Source organism: Nicotiana tomentosiformis, chromosome 10 (genome assembly GCF_000390325.3).
Source record: "Nicotiana tomentosiformis chromosome 10, ASM39032v3, whole genome shotgun sequence".
Lineage (NCBI taxonomy): Eukaryota > Viridiplantae > Streptophyta > Magnoliopsida > Solanales > Solanaceae > Nicotiana > Nicotiana tomentosiformis.
The window spans coordinates 53,227,528-53,252,041 of record NC_090821.1 but is presented as its reverse complement, the minus strand read 5'-3'; the positions used below and the strand labels follow the sequence as shown (position 1 = coordinate 53,252,041).

General features: G+C 37.4%; 1 protein-coding gene across 1 annotated transcript; it reads left to right on the top strand.

Moving 5' to 3' along the window:
• Positions 1 to 529: 529 nt before the first annotated feature.
• Positions 530 to 22,687, top strand: LOC104087739 (probable AMP deaminase). Its single transcript, XM_009592297.3, has 20 exons — positions 530 to 1,156; positions 5,859 to 6,007; positions 6,734 to 6,938; positions 7,065 to 7,243; positions 7,378 to 7,429; positions 7,556 to 7,683; positions 7,770 to 7,949; positions 8,052 to 8,119; positions 8,242 to 8,384; positions 9,160 to 9,221; positions 10,099 to 10,212; positions 15,139 to 15,279; positions 17,978 to 18,130; positions 19,242 to 19,295; positions 19,368 to 19,478; positions 20,584 to 20,757; positions 20,828 to 20,908; positions 21,844 to 21,942; positions 22,132 to 22,250; positions 22,353 to 22,687. Exons 1-19 carry the CDS (start codon positions 688 to 690, stop codon positions 22,198 to 22,200), a joined length of 2,631 nt encoding a protein of 876 aa, XP_009590592.1. The 5' UTR covers positions 530 to 687; the 3' UTR covers positions 22,201 to 22,250; positions 22,353 to 22,687.
• Positions 22,688 to 24,514: the final 1,827 nt, after the last annotated feature.

The following is a 24,514-nucleotide window of genomic DNA, read 5'->3' as shown; positions in this document are numbered from 1 at the left end:
TTGCACATGAAGAAACAAAAAATAGTTTTATGGTGTTTAAGGCCATAAAACTTTCTAATAACCTTTGTTTTTTATGTTTTTTTCCCTTTCCTTTTTCATTTAAGTTAACGCAACGAGATATTTTAAGAGGCTATGAAGACAAATATGTAAGAATTATAATATAAGTATTATAATCCGGTAAATAATAACATATCCACTATTAAGTAATGACTACTAATATAAAAATTATTACGTGGTGAACAATAATATGAAGTTTATTATGCATGATTATCTGTTTTAAAAGCTATTCTATGATTCTATATTTAGATACTTCTATTCAAGCATTACAAATAAATATATTTTTTCTCTCATATTTCATCTTATACATGGAAATTTACGACATAGAATTTATACCATATGCGATATTAGTATGTAGAGAGTAAACTACTAATACATAGTTTTACATTATAAATCAAGAGGGTGTATTGCATAAATTATGCAGAATATTGCCGTGAAATTATTTGTTGTTATGCGGCCAATCGGTGTTACACAAGTCAGGTAGCCAATATCAGGACACTACACAATAAAGCCAGGGTTAAACTCAGGTATCACCGGCTGGGCCATCTGCAGGAACTGAAACCCTATAAAACCCAAAACGCTAATCACTCCCACACCCACATTCTCTTTACTTGCAGCAGAACAGCGAAAATGGAGCCATGGCTATCCACTTCAGCTTCTCATATGCAACTAGCATTAGCAGCACTCTTCGGCGCTTCAGTTATGGCTATATCCGCCTTCTACCTCCACAAGCGCAGCGTCGACGAGGTTCTCGAACGGCTCGTCAAGCTCCGGCGAAAACGTCACCACACTTTCTCTGCTTCCGATTCCGAAACCGAAGATTTTGGTATTTATGAAGATGATGAGATTGATAACGTTAGCACTAGGAATGTTTACAGCTCTAACTTATCGAAGGAGCCGATTGATAACGCTGATGATGATGATGATTGTTATGATGATAATGTGTTGCGAAGTTACAGAGTATCGTCGTCGATGCCTAATGTGCGTGTATCAAATCAGTGGATGGATGAGGAATCGAGTTTTGATAGGACAGTCCAGTGTGCTGATAAGAAGCCATCCTCCAATTCGGTGGAGAATCCCAGTTTGATTCTTTCGAGTGGTACGTGCTCTGGACTAGAGTCAAATATTGAAATGACTTTTTTTAATTGTTTACTTTTTTCCCTTAGATACTTAAGCCTGTGTGAGCTTGCTCGCGTTGCAATTCCTAAGTCTGGATAAATGAGGAGGCAGTAGGTTGACAGCTAGCACAATACTAGTTAGTTTATGATGGATCCTCACAATACATAATTTTCTGAGAATATATTGGGATGAATGGATTGAGATAATGACAACATCTATAATGCTTGGCCCCAGCTAGCTTGGCATTGAGGCTTAGTTGTTATTGTGTTGCACTTGCTTGCTTGGATGATTGAGGTGCAATCATAGTCAATATATTAGCTTTTGAAATATGGTGATTTTGTGATTTCAAAAACAAGATAGCCAGCTCTTTCTGAATTTTGCGGTTCTAATGTGTGCTTTGAGTTTGTTTTGAGAAAAAGAAATAAAATAAAAACTGTGGTTGACTGAATATTAGCATTGTAAAAAAAGAAAGAAAAAAACGAGCTTTTTGGAATTTGATCCTTGAATATTTCAGTGAAGAGCCATGTGAGTGATGGGAAATATTTTGAAAATTTAAGGTCAGGAAAGGCATCTTCATAGTGGGTTTATCTTTTTTTTTTTGGCTGTGGCTCCTTGTTTTTTCCTGAAAAGTTTCATAGAATACGAAGCTCTGCTTTTGATTTGATGGAAACGATGCGCCTGCTAGACTTGAGCCTTAATTGGCTGACTATCATAGTTAGGAAGTCAATAGCCACATGCTCCTTCTTGTGTAAATGTAAGATGTTTCTCTCCTGTAATAGAAAAAGAAATTTTCTCCGGCAGATTGCTTCTAATTACACGTTCACTATACTTAAGCTGAGATCATGTGATGGATTCATAACTCAACCAACACAACTCAACAGTAGTCAGCAATCTTATTCATGTTAACAACATTCTCCCACTCATTGTCTGGCAAATAGCAACGCTATATTTATGTCATGTCGACACTTTACTGAAGGATATGGGATGGCCTGCTGAAAAGGATAGATATATGTACAATGTTCTTTTAGTAGATTAATTCTTCTTTCTTCACGTGGTATAAGCTATAAGGTGACAGATACATTCCGAAACCAATAGGAAGGCGATTGGTTTAATGTGTTCTTCTCATTTGGTAGGGGGATCACTGTTTCTTTCCCCATTGCAGTCTTTCTAAAAAATTGATAAAAGTAACCTTTTATTGAAAATGAAACAAGTTTTAACAGCTCTGCATGACAGCCAAGCTTAACCTCTATTAGACCATCAAGTCAGGGGTAATTAGCATATTTGGCATAAGTTGTTGATTACCTCATTTTCTATCTAACATGGCATTTTCTAAAACTAGTTTAACATTTCTCTGATGAAGAAAGTTGGCTACTATGATATAATATATCTGCCAGATTTAAGAATAACTGACCCTTTCACTATCTGTTGCAGATATATAACGCTATTTTGTTGCAGCTTTTTGGAAAGCGAAGGACAAAATCCATATGAAATAGATATATTACTAGATTGATATAGTGAATGGAATTTTATAATTTGCACTTGATTTGGTATTTTTTCCCCTAGCACAGAGAAACGAAAATAAAATCAGCCTATTTTGGATTTTTTTTTACTTGTAGTGAGATTTATTTATGTTGATGCATATCTGAAGTACTAGCATAAAGCTGCAGTGGCTCCTTTTGCAGGGCCGGGCACATAACCCTGGTACTTCTAGGGCTGTTACCTTGGTACAACTTTTTGCCATAAGGTTATGATGCCTTTAGCTTATTTTTTTTTGATAAAGTAAAAGATATTATAAATGGCATCAAGAAGATGCAGAAATATAGATACCAAAGATTTGTTAGCTCCAGTACAAAGAGTCCTATACTAATGTTAAAGAGCTAACAAAGTCCAAAAAGTTGTCAGGGGAGTTTACAGGTGTTTGAGTACTCCAACTGTACAAAAGTAAAAGACATTTAGCCTTAAGGAAGTGGTTTGGAGTTGCTATTCCATCAAAACATCTCCTATTCCTCTCATTCCAAATACACCAAAAAATACAAAAAAGGATTAGTTTCCAGATTTTCTTGATGGTTGTACCAACTTTCCAGCCGTTCCAGTTCAAAAAGGCTTCCTTTATACTCCCAGGCATTACCCAGTTCATTCCAAAAAGAGACAAAAACATGTTCCATAGATCTGCTGAAACTGGGCAGTGAAGTAGAAGATGCCTGGTTGTTTCTTCATTTTGCATGCACATGTGGCATCTGTTTGCCAAGTGGAAAGATCTTCTAGTTAAGTTGTCTTGTGTCAAACATGCTTCATAAAGTGCAATCCAACTGAAACAAATCACTTTGGGGGTGTTTTTGTTCTCCATAGAACTTCCAAGGCCAGTTGTCCACCATTTCATTCTGAGCACAATAGAATAAGTACCCTAATTTGACTGAGTATTGGCCATCTGGTTCTACCTCCCATCTCAAAGTGTCTGCTGCTTGGTCATTAGAGGTGATGCTTCCCAATCTAGCCATCAAGTTGAGTAACTCTTCAATTTTCCAGTCTTGCATGTTTCTTCTGAAGATTGGGTTCCAAGAGTTTCCTTCTCTGTAGTTGGGAGATAAGGGAATCCTGGTTGGTGGATATAAGGAATAGGTTGGGATATTCCTCCTGCAATGATGTGGCACTAAGTCATTTATCCTTCCAGAATCTGATGTGTTGTCCCTTCCCAAATCTGAAGCTGCAGTTTCTGGAGAACTCTTCCCATAATTTGCTGATGTTCTTCCAAGGACCAACACCATGTGGTGCTCTTGAGGTTCTGGTACACTAGTGATTGAGTGATCCATGCTTTGCAGTCACTACTTCCTTCCATAATGCTGGCCCTTCTTGGCTATATCTCCAAAACCATTTCAACATCATACATTTATTATGAACAACTAAGTTTCTGATGCCTAGACCACCTATAGTCTTATGCTGTGTAACCTTGGTCCACTTAACCAGATGAAACTTGTGATCTTCACTGTTACCTTTCCAAAGGAAGTTCCTCCTTAACTTATCCAAATGTTGCAGTGATTTCTTAGGGATACTGAATAGAGACATAGTGTAGGTTGGAATACTGTCCAAAACACTATTGATGGGTGTCAGCCTGCCTCCCATGGATAAATACTGTACTTGCCAAGCTGTCAGCTTCTTCTCAACCTTTTCAATGATACCATTCCACACTTCAGAGGATTTGAACTTTGCACCCAATGGAAGACCCAGGTAAGCGGCTGGGAAGGATCCTGTGCTACAACAAAGAATTCCCGCTAGATTCTCCAAATTGTCCACTGTGTTGACAGGATAAATTATGCTTTTCAGCATATTAATGTGAAGTCCTGACAGTACCTGAAACATAAGTAGTGTTAGATTCAGGTGTAGCACCTGTGATTCCTCTGCTCCACAGAATATAAGGGTATCATCTGCATAAAGCAAATGAGAAACAGTGATGACATTCCTGGAGCTTTCCCTACATCAAACCCTCTTATCCATTGAAGGTTTTTTGCTTTGTCCAGCATCTAGCTCAGACCTTCCATGGCCAAAATGAATAGAAAAAGGGAGAGAGGATCCCCTTGCCTGGGCTTGAGTTTATCAAAATTGAGTACTTGACAGTTTTGATACAGAACTACATCCACCTAATCCACCTTTGTCCAAATCCCATTTTCCTTAGCATTGTGATGAGATATTGCCAATTGAGTTGTCAAATGCCTTTTCTATATCCAGCTTGCAGAGAATACCGGATTCACCGCTCTTCAACCTCCAATCTAGTACTTCATTTGCAATTAAAGAAGCATCTGTGATTTGCCTCCCTTTTATGAATGCATTTTGGTGCCCGGAGATGAGCTTCCCAATCACTTTTTTGATCCTCTCTGCCAGTAGCTTTGTAGTGATTTTGTAGACACTACCAATGAGGCTTATTGGTCTAAAATCCTTAAGTTCAATGGCTCATTTCTTTTTAGGGATAAGAGCAATGAATGAGGCATTGCTGGACCTAACCATATGGCAATTCTGATGAAAATGATTCATGGAATTAATTACATCAGCCTTGATGATCTTCCAGGCCTTCTGATAGAATGCCATGGTGTAACCATCAAGTCCAGGTGCCTTATCAGGAGCACAAGACCTGATAGTTTCCAGAATTTCTTCCTCCTCAAATGGCTTCTCCAGCTCCCTACTGTCCTCCTTTAGCTTATGTTCTGTATAGATTAGATGATCCCTTTATAATTGGTCCCTTTATGCTGGCAATTTACCTTGCTACATTGGTTTAAAAAAATAGTGTTAGTACATTGTCTAATGACCGTAGAAGTAGAATGCTTCTCTTAGATGATGCCTAATTGCATATTTGAGTCATCTATCGTGTAATACTGGGGTGGGTTCCTGCCCATTGAGTACATGCAAAGATGTAGACTGTTATATAAAGGTCACATGCTCCTCCTTTTTCTTTCTTTTCTTTTTCCCCTAAGATAAGCGTTATCTTAAGAGCATGTGACACAATCTAATTTCAGAAGATTGCTGTGTTGCCTGGATGATGTAATAGGCAGCTTCTTTAAGCTAGGAGGTAGAAGCACCTCTCTCTCTCTCTCATACTTTATAACGTGCTTTAGTAGGCTTTTTAGTTTTTCTAAATGTGATGGGAATTCGGTGAAATATTCATTGTATATTCCGATTTTGTCGTATTTCAGGTGATGAAAGATTTGTGCGCGTGGAATCAGTTGTGAAGCCAATGACTCCAAAATTTTCAAGTGATTGTGCATTTGAAAGTGTTGACAACTCTAATGAGGACAAAGGCGAGTCTGCTGCTGCCGAGGATGCTGTTTTCTCCTATGACAATGTAAATTTTCAAACTGCATACTCAAATGTGAATTCTGACATACTTCTGCCTTTTTTATGTATGTATGCATCTAGAATTATTATCTCATCTAACATTCTCTTCCTTACACCCTGCTGCTTTTTTGGCGATTACATATGGATAACTGACATTTTAAGAAATGTGGTGATTTTGTGACTTCAAAAAACAATTTGGGAAGAAAGAAATGCTAGGAATTTTGAAGACAAGATGAGTGGTCAATGAAGTGGGTTAGAACAATGAGGTCTCAGCTTTAGTTCCCAGCAAAGACAAGAAAAACTAGGTGATTTCTTCCCATTTATCCAAGCCTTGATGATAGAGTTACCTGGTACTTATTGCTGGTGGGAGGTAGCAGATATCTCATGAAATTAGTCGATGTACGCGTAAGCTGGCCCCGGCCCCGACACCACAGCTATCAAAAAAAAGAAGAGAAAAAGAATGACACTGTACTTAAGCTTAGACACAATTGTATATTCTTGCTTAGTTTTTGGTGCAACATGGCTTTGGCAATATTGTTAGAGCCCGAAGCTATGTTGGACTTTATCTGTTCATTACACTCTCGTTTGACGAGGTTTAATGACTTAAGATAATTCAGCCAAATTGGTTGCTATTCTCCCACCAGCCACTATGGTTTCGAGATTAGTACAACTAGATATACTTTAAACTGAATTTGCTCATGAAGTTACTTCTTCTGCTCCCATTTCTTTGTAGGATATCAGTCCAACAGAGGAAGAATTTTCTATCTCTGCCTTAAAGGCTGAAAGTCGTATTCATCTTCAGCATATAGCAGTTGCACCTGAGGCAAGATCGAACATAGATCATGAAGTTGGAGAGGCAGACAGAGCCTCTATGCACATTGTTGAGAATGATTCCAGTTTCTTCAACAGCATTTTGCCCCTGCCGACTGCAGCACATGGTATTCTCATTGTCTTGGTCTTTACTGGTGTTAGTGAGCTCTCTCAAACTTAAGAGAGCGGCTTTATGTTCTGGTGATCTTGTTCATACTCAATTGTTCTTTCAATTGCTATCATTTTTCCTGCAGATCCTATGAATGTTGAAGAGGAAGAAGTACTGAAGATGATTCGTGAATGTTTAGATTTGAGAGACAAGTATGTTTTCAGGGAAGAAATTGCTCCATGGATGAAAGAGAATATGAGCGACTCAAAAGCGTCAGATAAGAAACATGATCCATTTAGCTTTGCCCAATTTGAAGCAACTTCTGTGAGTTGTGATCCTCAACTCATTTATGATCGTAGAGGGTCTGATTTTTAGGCTCCCATATTCTCAGTATCTCAAACTCTGGATGTTATCTCAAGCACAATTTCTAATAATGATACTTCTTGGATTGCACACAGCACCATTTTAAGATGGAAGACGGAGTTGTACGTGTTTATGCCACTGAAAATGGTGAGTTTGGTTAAGAAAGTGGCAGCACATTTATGGAATGTAACAATGTGATGTGACATTGTTTTATCTTTATTTTTCCTCTGCTTTCCTCTTGAGGATCTTCACATTCTACCATGCATGTTCTAGATACTGAAGAGCTCTTCCCTGTTGCTAGCTCAACAACATTTTTCACTGATATGCACCAACTCCTCAAAGTAATGGCTGTAGGAAATGTTCGTTCTTACTGTCACCATCGTTTGCGATTTCTCGAGGAGGTAATGGTTTTTGGCATTTCTCTTTAATTTCTCCCTTTTGTACCACATGTCTTGGTTTCTCACAGCATATTCTGATTAATATACAGAAATTTCGCCTCCATTTGTTAGTAAATGCTGATCGGGAATTTCTAGCTCAAAAAAGTGCACCTCATCGTGATTTCTACAACATCAGAAAGGTTGATACCCATGTGCATCATTCTGCTTGCATGAATCAGAAGCATCTTCTGCGGTTCATCAAGTCAAAACTGAGAAAAGAACCTGACGAGGTAGGACATTTATCACTTCCAGGGGATGATCTTGCAGATTTCTAAAGGCATATTGGCATGCCTATTCTTTTGGATTTAATACCAGGAGTCTTTGCAAAACAGGTAGTCATATTCCGGGATGGACAGTATCTTACGCTGAAGGAAGTTTTTGAAAGTTTAGACTTGACAGGGTTTGCATCAACCTTTTCTCTGCTCTCTTTCTTTATTCTGCATAAGTTCTATATTTTGCTGACTGTGCCTGGGGTGGGAGGTCTGGCATTTGTTCTTTCTCTTCTGAGCACTTTATTTGCAGGTATGATCTTAATGTTGATCTTCTGGATGTACATGCTGATAAGAGTACATTTCACCGGTTTGACAAATTCAATCTTAAATATAATCCTTGTGGACAAAGCAGACTCAGAGAAATCTTTCTAAAGCAAGACAACCTTATCCAAGGTGTGTTCCCTGAATATGTAAATTCTAATAGTAAAGTAAGTTAAATTTTTGCTGTAATATCAGATGAAAACACTGCAGTTTGGGTAATTTTATCTGAAAAATCTAGTAAAATAACTGTCATTAAAGCGTAAGTTCAAATTTTCTTTGCTGTCAATTGAACACATTTTGCAGTGGTTAACTTTATTTTGGTTCAGTTAAAAACCCCTGCAGCAGGTAAATTTATTTAGAACCTCCATCAAGACAACTGTTACCACACTGTTAAACTCCATGTTTTATTGTTGGCACCTTATAATAGTTGTTTTGCATATTCACCAAAAAGGAAAAACAGAAGTAGCTGGATATGAGAATATACTTTATAACTGCACGAAAGCATGCATATGTAATATCTGCTTCTTTCTGTATATGAGCATATTTTATACTCTGAATATCACAAGATACATAAAATTGTTGTGTACTGTGTAAGGACCAACATAATAGGTTCAAAACCGTAGAGATAATAGACTGACTGAGGAGAACCAGTTCATTTCTTGTTAGCTTTGCTTGAAGTGGAAGTAATACTTGGTTTGAGGATGATGTATATTGCACCTTGTCAAACTTTTTGTCCTTGTGGAGTACCACCTTCTTATATATCTGTGGAACATTTTGACCAATGTCGAGGCTGTCACTTGCTGACAAATTGTCACTTTTAAATCTGTTGCTGTTGCATATGCTTCTTCGATGTGATTTTGGTAGCTATAATATATGTTCTTCATTTTCAAAATATTGTCCTATTCAGGGCGCTTCTTGGCTGAAGTCACGAAGGAAGTTTTGCAAGATCTTGAAGCAAGCAAATACCAGGTACAGGGAGAATTTGAAACAAATGGTTTCTTTCTCTGGAATGGCTTATGATTCAGCTGTCGTTTGCCAATATATGACTTTTGCTGACCGAATATTTGCTCAATCTGTATCTCTTTGTCATGATAACCCTTTCATGAGATATTGGTTCTGTTATCAAAGTCTTTAACTTTGTCGCTATACTCTTGAGAAGCACCAGAATAATTGTCAATCTGTTGATGTGCAAGTTCTTGTTTCTCCGGAAATGTTCCTGGAGATTGTTGCTAGTTGGAATTATTCTTTGGTTTTTTGTGATCAGAAATATATTTGGGTTTTGCTTATATCTTAAGATTTTTCCTGATAAAGGGGTTCTCAAGGTACCATCTACCTTGTACCAACATAGGTATAGGGTTAGAAAGATGGGAAGAAGTCACCTAGCTCTTTCTTTCTTTCTTTTTTTTCCTTTCTCTTTTTCATCTTTTGGGATTCGAATCTCGGTCTCTCACGGTCTATTCCAATTTCATTGACCACTGGGAACATACTTGGGTGCTTGTTTACATCTTAACTCTTAACATTACTTGTTGTCTGTGACAGTAGTTCTTGCACTTATGAGAGTTGTCTTCGGCTGTTAATACCCCCCTCAAGAGTGAAAACTGCTTCCAATAGGACATATGTTAATAAGACATTAAGACAACATGTAGTTATCACATTAGCATTTCTGTTCTAGGTTGTCTATTCTAGGCTATCTTATTGTTAGCATTTGTCTCCCAGGTTGTCTATTCTAGGCTATCTGATTGTTAATGTATTGCTTTTTTGCTGAGTACTATTTTCATAGATCAATATGGTGAAAATTCACCTTAATAATGTTTGACATAATCCTTTTTTTTTTTTCCTTTTCCAGTTGGCTGAATACAGAATCTCCGTCTATGGAAGAAAACAAAGTGAATGGGATACATTGGCTAGCTGGTTTGTAAACAATGAACTTTATAGCCAAAATGCTGTATGGTTGATTCAGGTGGGTATAATGCTGATCATGCATTGTTCTTGAAAAGTATTCCCCCATTTCATTTTCTATTATAGTATTTGACTAAGCGCGGAGTTTATGATGTTAAGTTGACTTGTTTATTCTATTAGCAGTAGTGGAAGAAAATATTAAAGTAATGGGTGAATAGTTATTTTGTAGTGAAAACATTAGATCAAAATTTAAAACTGAATAGTTAAATGTATTTGAATTTGTTAAAAGTTGTATAGGGACACTATCGTTAATGACAATATTCACCGTTGATTAATAGTTCTGCATCTTTGACGTTAGGTCAGAATTCACTTGAAGCAGTATGGTGTTTTAACCCAAAATTCCAACTTTTCTTGACTTGCTCTACATTACCAGTTGCAATTTGACTTCAGAAGCTTCTACCTATCAATAGATTTTTTTTGACTTCAGAACCTTCTAAGGGCGGATTACCAGTTGTACACTGTTGAAGTGTGTGACCATCTCATCTAAAAGCTTAAGCTGTTAAAGAGAGCACACTTTTTTTTATTTAATTATGTCTTCAACAACCCCCCTCACGTGCGGGCTTTGATTCTTTTTGATGAGCCAAGCACTTGATAATTTTTTTGATATTGGGTGGCGGTGAGAGTCAAACTCAGGACCTCTGCCTGTTCTGATACCATGTTGAAGTGTGTGACTATCTCATCTAAAAGCTTTAGCTGTTAGAGAGGAGCACACTTTTTTTAAACGGAACAAAAATACCCTTAAGTGCTGAGGTGACATGGAAAGTGTGCTCACTCTCTTGGAGTCATGTGATACCAAAAGAAGTTAAATTTTGATTACATGTGTCATTTTTAATTGGGCACTTTATAATTTAAGTACATCTACTTAATTAAAATTATAAATTAACTGTTATATTTAAATTTTTGTCCTTGAAATAGAGTCAAATTTTCATTTTGTTTCTTTCCTTTTTGTTTTGTTGAAAAAAGTATCAAATTCCCTGCCAGCAAAAATTCACCGGCAACCACAAGAGAAACCATCAATAACTCCCCTCCACCTTCAAGTCTCGAGTGAGCACAAAGCCACTACTGCTCCTGCGCCTGCCACCTCCTTTCCACCATTTTTTTTATTGATTAGCAGCCACTACAACTCCACCCGTCTGCCACCAGCCCCTCCCCATCAATCACAAGAAGAACTCGTAACAACACCGCCAAGAAATACCATCCAGAACTTCTATAAAACCATCTCCTGTCCACTCTTCCATCACTTCCTTCACATTCCACCATAGCCAATCCATCACAAAAATCCACTAAAACACCTAACATTTGAACCTGGTAGTGTTGATTTTGATCAGATGCAAAAGGTGTGGTTGGTTTTAGAGAAAAGAAAAAGGACGAAAGAAAGAGGAATAGAATATAAAGAAAAGAAAAGAAAAAACAAAAAGATAAGTTTGGTCGTGGGCGACTTTGTGACAAACGGCTGGAAGAAAAGAAATGAAGAATAAAAGAAAAAGGAAAGGAAAGAAAATGGAAAAGAATAAGAAAAAAATAAAATATCCATATGGCAGGCGCGTATATTTCACTATATATCTGAGTATGGCTTTTTAGGGAGGTACTTATTATGTTTAAAAAAAGTTGGAAGGGGGTAATATGAATTCCCAAAGATAAAGTGTGTAATTGGTAATTTGGCCTTAGTTCAGGAGGTTCTTATGCTTTTTCCCATTTAAAATTGAATAGTTAAATGTATTTGAATATGTTAAAAGTTTATAAAGACAATATTATTAAAGTCTTGACTGCCCAACACTCCACCCCATACAACATAGTCGGTCTCACCACCACTCTATAGAGATAAGGTCAGGAATGAAGTTATTAGGGATAAGGTAAGGGTGGCCCCCGTGGAGAACAAGATGCGGGAAGGGAGATTAGGATGGTTCAGACATGTGAGGAGGAGGGACACAACTGCCCCAATGAGGAGATGTGAGAGGTTAGCTTGGAGGGTATGAGGAGAGGTAGAGGTAGACCAAAGAGGTATTGAAGGGAGGTGATTAGGCAGGACATGACGCAACTTCAGCTTACCGAGTACATGATCCTGAATAGGAGAGTGTGGAGGTCGAGGATTAGAGTGAAGAATAGTAGGTAGTGGAATGTATTTCTTTCACAGACCAATAGTATTGATATTGCTCTTGTATTTCGTTATGCTTAGTTTTCTTTCTGTTTCACTCTTATTCCTATTTTTTTTTCTTTCGCTTCAGTTATTCTATTATCGTGTTGTTGTTTACTGTTTGTTGTTATTGCTATTGCTCCTTTGTTGTCTTTCCTTAAGCCGAGGATCTATTGGAAATAACATCTCTACCCTCACAAGGTAGAGGTAAGGTCTGCGTATACTCTACCCTCCCAAACCTCACTTATGGGGTTACACTGGGTTTGTTGTTGTTGTTGATTAAGAGTTCTGCATCTTTGAAGTTAGGTCAGAATTCACATGATGCAATATGGTGTTTTTAACCCTAAGTTCCAACATTTCTTGACTTGCTCTGCATTACCAATTGCAGTTTGACTTCAGAAGCTTCTACCTATCAAGAGAATTCTTTTTGACTTCAGAAGCTTTTCTTTCATGATCCATCACTCTCCACTATTGGCCCTTTTTATCCACTTTCATTACCAAGCTGGCTGAGTACTGTGATAGGGCTTGTGTTCTCACTTCTCTCTATCCTGATCGTGGTGCATGTTTGCCATGATCGCCGTGTATTGTATTGATGATTTTCTTTAGTTTCTGGCTTATTTCACGATTTGCTAACGCCTACTGCTGCCACACAAAAAAGATGATGCCTGAACAATATATTACTAGCATGATAACACCCTATTGCTACTATGATAACTTGCTTTTCTTTTGGGCTACTGTCTTACCACCTTCATCACCTGCACAAATATGATAAATTACATGAGTTATACACATAAAATACTCAAAAGTTTAAAACCCTTAGCTAGGAATACTTGCATAAATATGTATATGCAAGTATACTTATTGGTCAGACCGACTATGTTGTATGGGGCGAAGTGTTGGTCAGTCAAGAACTCCCATGTCCAAAAGATGAAGGTGACTGAGATGAGGATATTGAGATGGGTGTGCGGGCATGCCAGGTTAGACAGAATTAGGAATGAAGTTATCCGGGATAAGGTGGGCATGGCCTCGGTGGAGGACAAGATGCGGGAGGTGAGACTAAGATGGTTCGGGCATGTGAAGAGGAGAGGCACAGATGCACTAGTGAGGAGGTGTGAGAGGTTGGCCTTGGAGGGCCAACGGAGAGGTAGGGGCATGCCAAAAAAGTATTGGGGACAAGTGATTAGGCAAGATATGGCGTTGCTTCAACTTACTAAGGACATGACCATGGATAGGAAGGTGTGGAGGTTGAGGGTTAGGTTGTCGAGCCTTGTCTTTATTTTGTTACAGCATCTATAGTATACCACTTAGTGCCTTGCGTGTATTTTTGCCTTTCTAGACTTCTGTTATTACTTGTTGTTGCCTTCGCTTTGGTTTTCTAATTGCACTACCTAGTGATAGTTTTGTGTTTTCACTTGGTTTTCTGATTGGTTTGCTTGCCATTGCCCCCTTCCCTTTTATTTTTCCTTAGCCGAGGGTCTACCGGAAACAACCTCTCTACCTTTTGAAGATAGGGGTAAGGTCTGCGTACACACTACCCTCCCCAGACCCCGCTTGTGGGAATACACTGGGTTTTTTGTTGTTGTTGTTGATCCTCCCTTCACCATTGCTTTTCTTCTGTGCCTTGTGAACACTTTGCCCTCTGTATCACTGCCAGACCCATCCCTTACTTTGAAGACTTCTCCTATTTGCTACACATTTCTGTTCTCAGGTTTTGCTACTGAAATGTGTTAGGCGGGTGAAGCATGTAGCAGAGGTTTTTCTAGGGAAATTGGTGCTTTTTTGAGTTAAAAAGTGCTTCAGGGAGGACCCAATGGTTGACGATAGTAGCATTGTAATGGTGATGTCTGATTCAGAGTAGGGTTTGCTTAGTGTTTGGTGTCGGTTTGATTGGTTTTAATATGATGGTAGAATATTTAGGTATTTTGAGTGCCAAATTAAACTTAAATTGCTGAACAAGACAAAATTTCCTTTCCTCACATGGGAATGTGGGTGAGGGGAAGGAAGAGGGAGAGGGCAGCCCGGTGCACAAAGAATCTCGCATTCACGTTAGGTCGGGGAAGGACCGCACCCAAGGTGTGTGATGTAGAGAGCCTACCTGATGCAAGCATTAGTTTCTGTTTCCACGCCTCGAACCGGTCACCTATAGGTAAGCAGATGTTTGGAGGAGAAATGATGGGGCTGCTGCTCTATCTTCTGCCCTTGGGTCTTGTGAATGCTATACTGGGTTTTCTTTTGGTCAGTAAATTTATATGCAGTGGTAACTGGGAATATGTGGCCTTTTAAGCTAAATGATCTTGCTAATGCCATGTGATCAGTTATCTATGGATAAGTGAAGATAGGATTTTCGATCCACTCTGAGTAATCATGGTACACATGAAACTATCTGTTCCAGGGACGGAGTAGGACCAAGGAAGGTGGTATTGGTAGATAATTTCATCTTCTTGCTTTTGGAACTCTCTTATATTTGGAAAGTGCACTGTTGAAGAATATTTTCTGATTTGTTGATTCTCATGCATTAGTTTGGATGACTCCTATGTACTTGGAAACTACTAATAAACCCTAAATCCAATCCTTGAAGTATCTTGCCCAATACACTCCACTCTGTGATTAAAGGCACCGGACATAGCCCTTGTGCTTCAAGTTTATGTCTTAGTACAGCAGTTTCTGGGTTCTGCATAAAGGGTATATTTAATCACAAAATTGATTCTTATAGGCAATTTTGATCCTTTCGGTGATTATGTCAGCATATTTGCTTATGGATTTATGATGCGTTTCTCACTTTACTCTTTGCAGCTCCCACGGTTATACAATGTGTACAGGAGTATGGGAACTTGCACGTCCTTCCAGAACATTCTAGATAATGTGTTCATTCCACTATTTGAAGTCACAGTTGATCCAAAGTCTCATCCTCATTTGCATCTGTTCTTAATGCAGGTTAAGTTTGCTTTTTGACCTTTTATAGTTATGTGGTTTACCATTTACACCAAAGCTATATTTCATTTTCTGATTTCTCTTTTAAAAGCTTCGTCCATTTCAACTTTCTGCGACCAAAGAACAGACTATTGGTTGCCCCTCATTTCTTAGTTTTATCTTTAATTTTTGGTCTGATCTGCTACAAATTGTCTTACATGAAGTTTGTCCAAGACAATCATCTGATATGGACATGCAAGAAATCTTGGGAACAAGAATGTTTAACTAGTGCAGCTATGGAATTGCATATATGTAGATTTTTGGTTTTCCTAGATGAATTATGTGGTTTTCTGTGATTTCTATTTCTTGGGATAAGTCAAACTTGCATCTCATATGCCCAAACGTATCTTGTTGCAATTACTTGCATAACAGCTAAATTGCTTTGGTGAAGTGCTTAGTTTAAGATAGCCATGACGTCATCCATGATCCATCGATTAGAATAATTACTATCAGATCCTTGAGGTATGGTCTGAAAATTACTCCTGACTTTCACGTGACAATTTCTCTTGCAGGGTCCACAATGTTTGACAGTCCTATAAATAGGAAAATTTCAAACACTATTGATTGATCGAGCAATTCAAATTTAAATTACAAAGTGTTGTTCCTATCTAGCTAATTCTTTTTAGAAACTTCTACTATTAATTGGCTTTATTGTCCTCTACCCTTAAATGGAACTAAGCTCGTAATTGCTGTCTGGAGTCTGTGCGATAAGCACTGTAAAATCAATCCAGTGTTCAGCAGGTGGTCTTCTCTTTAATTATTGATTTCGATTTTCACATTCTTTTCTGCAATGCTAAATATTTCACATTCTTTCATTCAGTGCTAAAACATTCTCCAAATTTGAAGTAAAACAGATATAATCATATTGCTTAGTATTGTTTGTCAGATATCACTTGGGATGCAAAAAAATAGCAATCCATCTTCTTTTACATGCAAGGTATATAAACACCTCTAAACATATATCCACCTCAGTTAGATTGACTCTTTGTAACCAAGAAAGATCTCCACTAATTCGAATATAACTCGTAAGCAAGGTGTATGGTGAAGAACTAGATAAATATATTTATCTTTTCCCTCCATAGCTGCTTTAGGCAAAAGGTCGATCATTTGGGTTTAGCCAGCTCATAATTCTTGGGAGCACTGAATATATGACCAGTATTATTTGGATTACTGGCTGATTTCTCAGGTCGTACAGTAGTAGTGGTTGCTACACATTTCATCATGTCCTGTCAGTTCTTGTTGCTGAGTTTTCGTTCAAGGGATATGAAAGAAGATAACTGCATCCCCTTTGGTGCATGATAAGTAGACCTTGGTCCTTACTCAACCCCAAAAGCTAGCTCATGAGGTGAGGATTGCCCAAGACCATATAAAGAGATCACAAAACTCTCATCCCATCGATGTGGGACTCAACACCCCCTCTCACACCCATACCCATAAACTGGAGCGTGGATAATATAAATGGGGATCCAACATCGGTAACAATAAATTGGGGGTGGACTTGGTTCTGATACCATGATAAGTGGACCTTGGTCCTAACTCAACCCCAAAAGCTAGCTCATGAGGTGAGGATTGCCTAAGACCATATAAAGAGACCACAAAACTCTCATCCCACCGATGTGGGACTCAATAGTGCAACTGATTGGATTTCTTCTCCTGATAATGTTTTTCAATCAGCATTCAGGTGTAACTAAAATTGTTGCAAAAGTTGCTAGGCGTTTGGAATAAGTTGTTACAGTTTTTCTCTGGAGTCAACTTTTTCACTTCTCTGAGGAGTGAGAACAATTATCAGATGTCAGACCAGTTGCACCGTACAATGTCCTTGTGGTTGTGCAATGCCTACCAAGATTTGCCTCCATGGACGCAGTTGTATGCAATATGTGTTGAGATAAAGAGATCAATATTCTCTGATAACCAAAAGTTCTATCGATGGAAAAATTTGCCAAGTCCTATTGGAGATAGACCAATACTATCATTTTATTAATCGGGTTTTAAGTTCACCTAGTGCACCTATCAGATGTGAGGCCAAATGCAGCTAGCTTTTAAGTGCCAGTGATTGCCCAACTCTGACTGTGTCCTCTGGAAACTTTGAAGCCTGACTATTCTGAAAGCAGTATCCATAGTCATCCTTACAACAACAACAACCCAGTATAATCCCACTAGTGGGGTCTGGGGAGGGTAGTTTGTGTGCAGACCTTACCCCTACCCTAAGGTAGAGAGGCTGTTTCCGATAGACCCTCGGCTCCCTCTCTCCAAGAACTCCCCACCTTGCTCTTGGGGTGACTCGAACTCACAACCTCTTGGTTGGAAGTGGAGGGTGCTCACCACTACTGCAACCCACTCTTGTCAATAGTTATTATTATCCTTAAACTATTAATTTATCCTCTTCTCGTCAATAGTTATTATTATAGATACCATTTGCTTTAAGCTTCAGTTCTTTTCTTATTCAACAAGTTGAATCTGCTTGAAATTTTAATGTCTGCATCTTCTTTTATGTGTGGATTATTCTTTTTAATGAGAGCCATCCTTTTCCATGTTTATTGTCATTTTACTGCTAGAATGCCATCCGACAAGAACCAATTTATTCAATAAGTTCTGTGCCTGCATACAGTTGGAAATTCTTAGCCAATTGAAGGAGCCTAAAGTTTTATTTTTTTGGTGACAGGTAGTAGGTTTTGACATGGTAGATGATGAAAGTAAACCAGAGAGACGTCCTACCAAGCATATGCCAAAGCCAGATGAATGGACAAATCAGTTCAATCCAGCATTTTCTTATTATGCGTATTACTGTTATGCAAACTTGTATACACTTAACAAGGTCAGTGGTGCTTCACGACTCCAAATATTAGTGGCACTTAAATGCGCGATGTAGTCATCCATATTTTGTCCTCCAGAACTGTCTAATTTTGTTCCAGAGAAAATTATCTATATAGCGTTGGGTGGTTATATTGAAGTACCATAATAAAATCATAAGTTGGAGCCAAAGAAAGTGACTGTCCTAAGGATGACGATGGAGCATATGCAGGCTTAATCATATTGAATAAACTTAAATCAATGCTAAAATCTCCTTTTGTCGAAAACTCAAGATATTGACGAAAAGAAAAGTGAATCCTATTTGGCTAAGACATTTAGTAAATGCTTGTATTCTGTACCCAGATGGTCACCCTGCGTTACCTGCATACATTATCCTTTTTTATTCTCCTCTTTTCTTTTCATCTCTTTTCTCATTTTTCTTTCTCTTTATTTCCAAATTTTCAGCGAGCAAACTATTCACTCTCTTATTCATTCCTTCTGAATAAGAAGAACAAATGTTCCAAGTCATTAAATTAATAGTGCAAAAGGTATTTCTGTAATTTTATTGGCTGGACAAATTGTAAGGTTTATTTTCATGGTGAAGAATTTCAATCATGTTCTATGAAATTAAAGTTGGTTGTTCAGTAACAAAGACTAGGAGTCTGGGTCTAGCTCTATCCTAAATTAACCGCTATCCAACGAAGATACCAGTGGTCAAGGGCCTTGAGGCTTTCTTTGCGTCAATACATACATGCACCGAAGAGTCCCTCCACGTGAGCTCTAAAAGAAATTTACTGCCCCACACCCATGAAATATGTTCTTATGCCACAATTTCCACCCCTATGCCATCCCCAGGCTATCTTAGTCTATTCTCTCTTTTATCCACAAGCTGAAATAACGAGAGCTGAACATTAAAGAAAACTTTTGAAGGAAATGCTCACAAGTTCCTCTTATAGTGTTTATCAACCTCCTTCAGTGGTTATGTTTGCCTTCATGCATTAGCTTCCCCTTGCCTACTGCTGCCCTTTTCTTCTTGTAAGGGAGAGGACATCTATTCAACAATATCGTGTAGACAGCTGTATTTCTTCCCTCAGCAAAACTATATCTAATGTACTTTTTATTTCTTATGTCCTTAGCTTCGTGAATCAAAAGGATTGCCAACAATCAGATTCAGACCACACTGTGGGGAGGTTGGTGTTCATTTGAGCTCATCTTTTTGTTAGCGACGTGCGGTTCAAATTTATGTTGTCAAGTTCATGCAGGCGGGTGATATTGATCATTTAGCTGCTGGATTTCTTTTATGTCATAACATTTCTCATGGCATCAATCTGCGGAAGACCCCTGTACTGCATTATCTTTACTACCTCGCACAGGTGTTTCTCTTTAATACCTTTACCTCGTTAACTGATATATGCAGTAAGCCTTGTTTAGATATATTTTTTGAGTTCCCTGCAATTAGATGACATTACTAAATCATTTATGGTGCTCTAAGGAAGATTGTAATTACGTTTGCATACAGTATAATGGTTGTAATGACCTACTGGATGCTTGTGGAAGTTTATGAAGCATAGCTAATACAATGGGTTTCAAAATCTAGATGGTGTAAAAGAGGAATTCACAGTCATTGAGAAACATCACAAAGAAAAAGGAGAAGAAAAACACTAGGTGATTCCTTCCCATTTGTCCTAAGTCTTGAGGGACAGACTTACTTGGTACATATTGCTAGTGGGAGGTGGCAGGTATCCCGTGGAATTTGTTGAGGTGCGCGCAAGCAGGCCCGGACACCATGGTTATAAGAAAAAGGAGAAGAAAAACGTATGGGCATTATATTAGAGTTAGTAGTGTAGATCACATGTGGGACTGTGTGCCAGTGTTAATAGACGTTAAGATAGAAAACGTTTCTTTAAAATGGCTCCTTATTGTTCTTTCTAATTTGCATGTTCACTTTGCTAAACATTCCCCAGATGTTACTGCATCAAGCTTTGAAATGGGACCCATCTTCATCTTATTTGATATGCACTAAGATGGTGGTCGATGTGCGATTCAACTACATTTTATTTCTTCTATATGTAACGTGCTTCGGTCTGTTTGATGATATAATTTATTATCATGTTATAGTTGTAATGTCGAGCTATGCGGAGATACACTTATATGTTATTCTACAGAAAATGCCTTAGAAGTCATTCTTTCTTTATAGGTAAGTTATATACACTGATAGTTTAAAAGATTTATACACCATCCATTCAATTTAATGGGCTATAGCAGGTTATGACTATATTTTCTAGGTTACAGTTCCAGTCTTGCTATGAAGAGATACATGTTTTTTGTAGGTCAAATTAACATGATGCTGTAAAAATCTATACACCGCTAATGCACAGAACTTAAACTCTTAGTTACGTATTCTGTGTTATTCTCTCCCTATGATCTGTTTTCCTGTTTACTCACTTTATTGTCCCCATCTCTGAATAACTTATTCAGGTTGGACTGGCGATGTCTCCCTTGAGCAATAATTCGCTTTTCCTTGATTATAATCGGAACCCATTCCTTATGTTCTTCCACCGTGGCATGAATGTCTCACTCTCTACTGATGATCCCTTGCAAATCCACTTGACAAAAGAGCCTCTTGTGGAAGAATACAGTGTTGCAGCTAAGGTTAGTCCATTCTGGTTTTTTCTTTGATATGTTGAATAATAATGTGTCCTTATCCAACTTAATATTTCAGGTATGGAAACTGAGTTCTTGTGACCTTTGTGAGATAGCTAGGAATTCTGTCTATCAGTCAGGGTTCAAGCATGCAGACAAGGTGAGCATTTATAGCATTTAGGCCAGATATATATGCAATTCTTTTAGAAATATTGTCTCTCAAGTAACATTTCTTTGGTTAAGTAATCACAATTTTATTTGTATTTATAACATTATACCCGTGGTTCAAACAGGTAAGTAATAATTCATATCTTTTGGGCATCTAAGATTGGAATTGTTTAGTTGGACTTATATTGCAGACTAGGAGTGGATTCTTCTTTTGCAAAAGTATACTTCTTTATCGTTTTCTTCCCTCACCTTTTACTTTGAGCTATGGGATCTAAGCATTGCTACCATATTGCATCTTAATAGAAATATGCATCTCACTGTTTTACTTGCAACATATGAAAATTGGCAAGCAATGAACATGTTTGCTGTATCAGTCTGGCCTTCTAAGAGATGTATCACTTTTGATAATGACTCCTTAACGCCTCCTTCCCTGGCGTTACTTTCTCTTCTAATTCTTTTTTGTTCTTTTGGTGAGTTTCGTGGTGGGAATTCGGTAATTCTGGTCTTGAACTTCTTTGTTTGTGAACTTCTACAGTGGTATTAAAGACTTCATTTTGTTTCCACTATGTCAAATATCACATCTCTTAAAACAACAACAACAAACCCAGTGTAATCCCATAAGTGGGGTCCGGGGAGGGTAGTGTGTATGCAGACTTTACCCCTACCTTGTGAAGGCAGAGAGGCTGTTGAAAATATCACATCTCTGAGAAACTTGTATATTATTTACCTAGCCCAGAAGTTAAGGGTGATTGAAAATCAAGCAACATATGCTTAGAAGTTTATGGAAGCGTTTGAAATGCTATTTCTTACAGCACGCAAACGTGTGATAAAAAGGAGTTTTAGTTCTTATTCATGGTTAAAGGGGTATTCTAGAGAGCACTTTGTTAATTCCAATGCTAATTTTGCTTCCTATCGTGAATGTTGCAGTCACACTGGCTTGGCGGTAAATACTATAAGAGAGGACCTCAAGGAAACGATATTCACAAGACCAATGTACCCAATATGAGGATTTCCTTCAGACATGAGGTAAACTTTGCTTGTACTCCCTTTTTGGTCTTTTCTCCTGCTAAGATGATAAATTGCATGATGTTAAAACTTTCTTGGAATGCTAAAAGTTGCTCCTAAAGGAAATCAGAGTAACAAATAGCACCATCGTTTGAACTACTAGCAACAATATAATTTATGAAATGTCTCCTGATGCCTGATGTACTGCAGACGTGGAAGGAAGAGATGCAGTATGTTTACAGAGGAAAAGCAATCCTTCCTGAAGATGTAGAACATTGATCAAAATCTTATCAGTGATCTGCATCTCGCTGGGGCACTTCATGATTCAGGTAAAATCCTAGTTTTCACCAGAGTTTAAAACTAAGGTAAATGAATGAAGAAAACAAAAAGAGACTCCAAAGCGTTGCTCATTGTTTTCCTGTGCTGCACAGATAGCCAGAAATGAGGTTCTGCAATGGCATGGTTTAGAGCAATGAAGATACGGTTCCATTTAACGATTGCTGGTTGATTCATACTTCGGCTAGAAGCATATTTTCTTTTGCGAGTCCAGTCTTGTTATATCAGCATGGTGCAAATTTAGTGCCTTCATTTCTAGTTCTATTAATCCTCCACTTCGAGGTTTAGCAGATCAAAAGAATGTAGTAACAGACAGCTTAAATGTTGTTCGAATTGCAAAGTAGTTGGCATTTTGCTGCCATGATCTTTTAGTAATCTCAGGCTTATACTAGCTGAAGCAACCTTTATCCAATAAAATCATATTGAACCATCAGGCCTCTTATTCCGTCATTCAAGTATTTTAAGTTGGATCACCTTCAAAGTATTAATAGCTAAAGTCCATTTGTTTACATACTTAGCTAACTTGTTAATGTGACTGTTAATGCTCAGTCTTTCACTAATTAAAAGTTTGAGATAAACCAAGTCAGAAGATTGTTTAGGTAGAAAATCAAGTCTATAATTTCAACACGTTCAAACGTCAACAGTTTTTTTTTTTTTAAATTTTTTTTGAAAAATGGAATTTTTAGGAGTGAACTAGAAGATTCACATAATGTTTGCTCATTCTAAAAACCTGCAGTAGGAGAATTTTCAGAAGTGAGAACGAAAATGAATTTATGCGACTTTGAGGGATTTTATTTTTCAATTTTTTTTAACATTGAAGAGGAACATATGAATATTGATTGATTCTTTTTTACATTCTTAAACGTCATGCCTAATCAAATTAAGATACATACTGTATCTGTATAATGGAAAATGATGAAATTTTCTCATTTACTAACCAAAATTATGTAACTTTGCTCTCAATTAGACCTTTAGTTTGATATCACCCTCAATTAGAAAAAGAAATTTTGCTTGTAAGCTCTGGCGGAATTCCAATCTGAGGATAGTTTTAAGTTATAATCAAAAGTTGAGAGGCAAACTTGGACATTTTACTTTTAAGAATTTGGATACGTATAGTTCACTCATTTTATACTGGAGATATATTAATGAGATTTTTACCTATATGTATTACATTAGAAACTTATTTACCCTCATTGTTTAGGTTTTAAGTTAATTATAAGTTAATATACAATTTACCAATTATATAGATTTTATTGATAAGTTAATATCCCTCAGTTATAGGGCTTTAATTGGTAACCAATCCTAAGCCTTCAGGTTTCTACCCACCCCACTGTACGTCTCTCACCAATACACTGTATCCCACCCCCCACCCCCACGTAACCAATCACCCAAAATATATAGAACAACAAGTTTCGATCTTAAAAAGTCATGAATGAAGAGAAGACATGAAAATCCTACAATCAGTAACAAAAAATAACTAAGAACATAGCTGGCACAACTTTATTACTCTCCCATCGATAAAAATGATCCAAAGTTTTATATTATATTGATTAATGAAGAGATTAAACCATTGTCACATACATTGGGCGTGGCACATATATTGATTAAACTGAGCATAAAGATTTTTATGCATTGATTAAACTAAGCATAAAGATTTGAATTAAACTCCATTGACAACCATTAACAAACTTCAAAGCTTTTAATTCGAAAATTGGGTTCGATTCAATCGTTATTTGTTTGGATTGGATGTTGTTGCAAATGATTGGAATATTATTTGGAGTTTATATCTCAATTTTTTGAGAATTTGGTGAAGATTCGAGGTGGTCTTGGTTGGAATTTCATATTGAACCTCGAAAAAGAAGACATATACAAATTGTATATATTTTGTATGTCGAGTGTAGAAACAATATACAAATATCTACAACTTACATAATTGTATACAAGTTGTATATAAAATGTATGTAAATTGTAGTTTTTAACCAGATTATGTGTTAAAAAATATGTATTTAAGTTGTAGATAAATTGTAGACTGTGACCGAATTTGTATATATTTTATAGAAAACTTTAGTTACTTTATGTAAATATGAAAATTTAGACAAAAGCGGGTAAATAGGTTTAAAATCTCGTATATATACGAAAAAGTCCCTACATTAATTGCATTTATAAATACTAAACTATTTGCTAACATGAGAATATGAATGGAGCGGAACTGTAAAAGAACAAAAAGCATTCGGCCAAATTTGGACCTTCTTTGCCT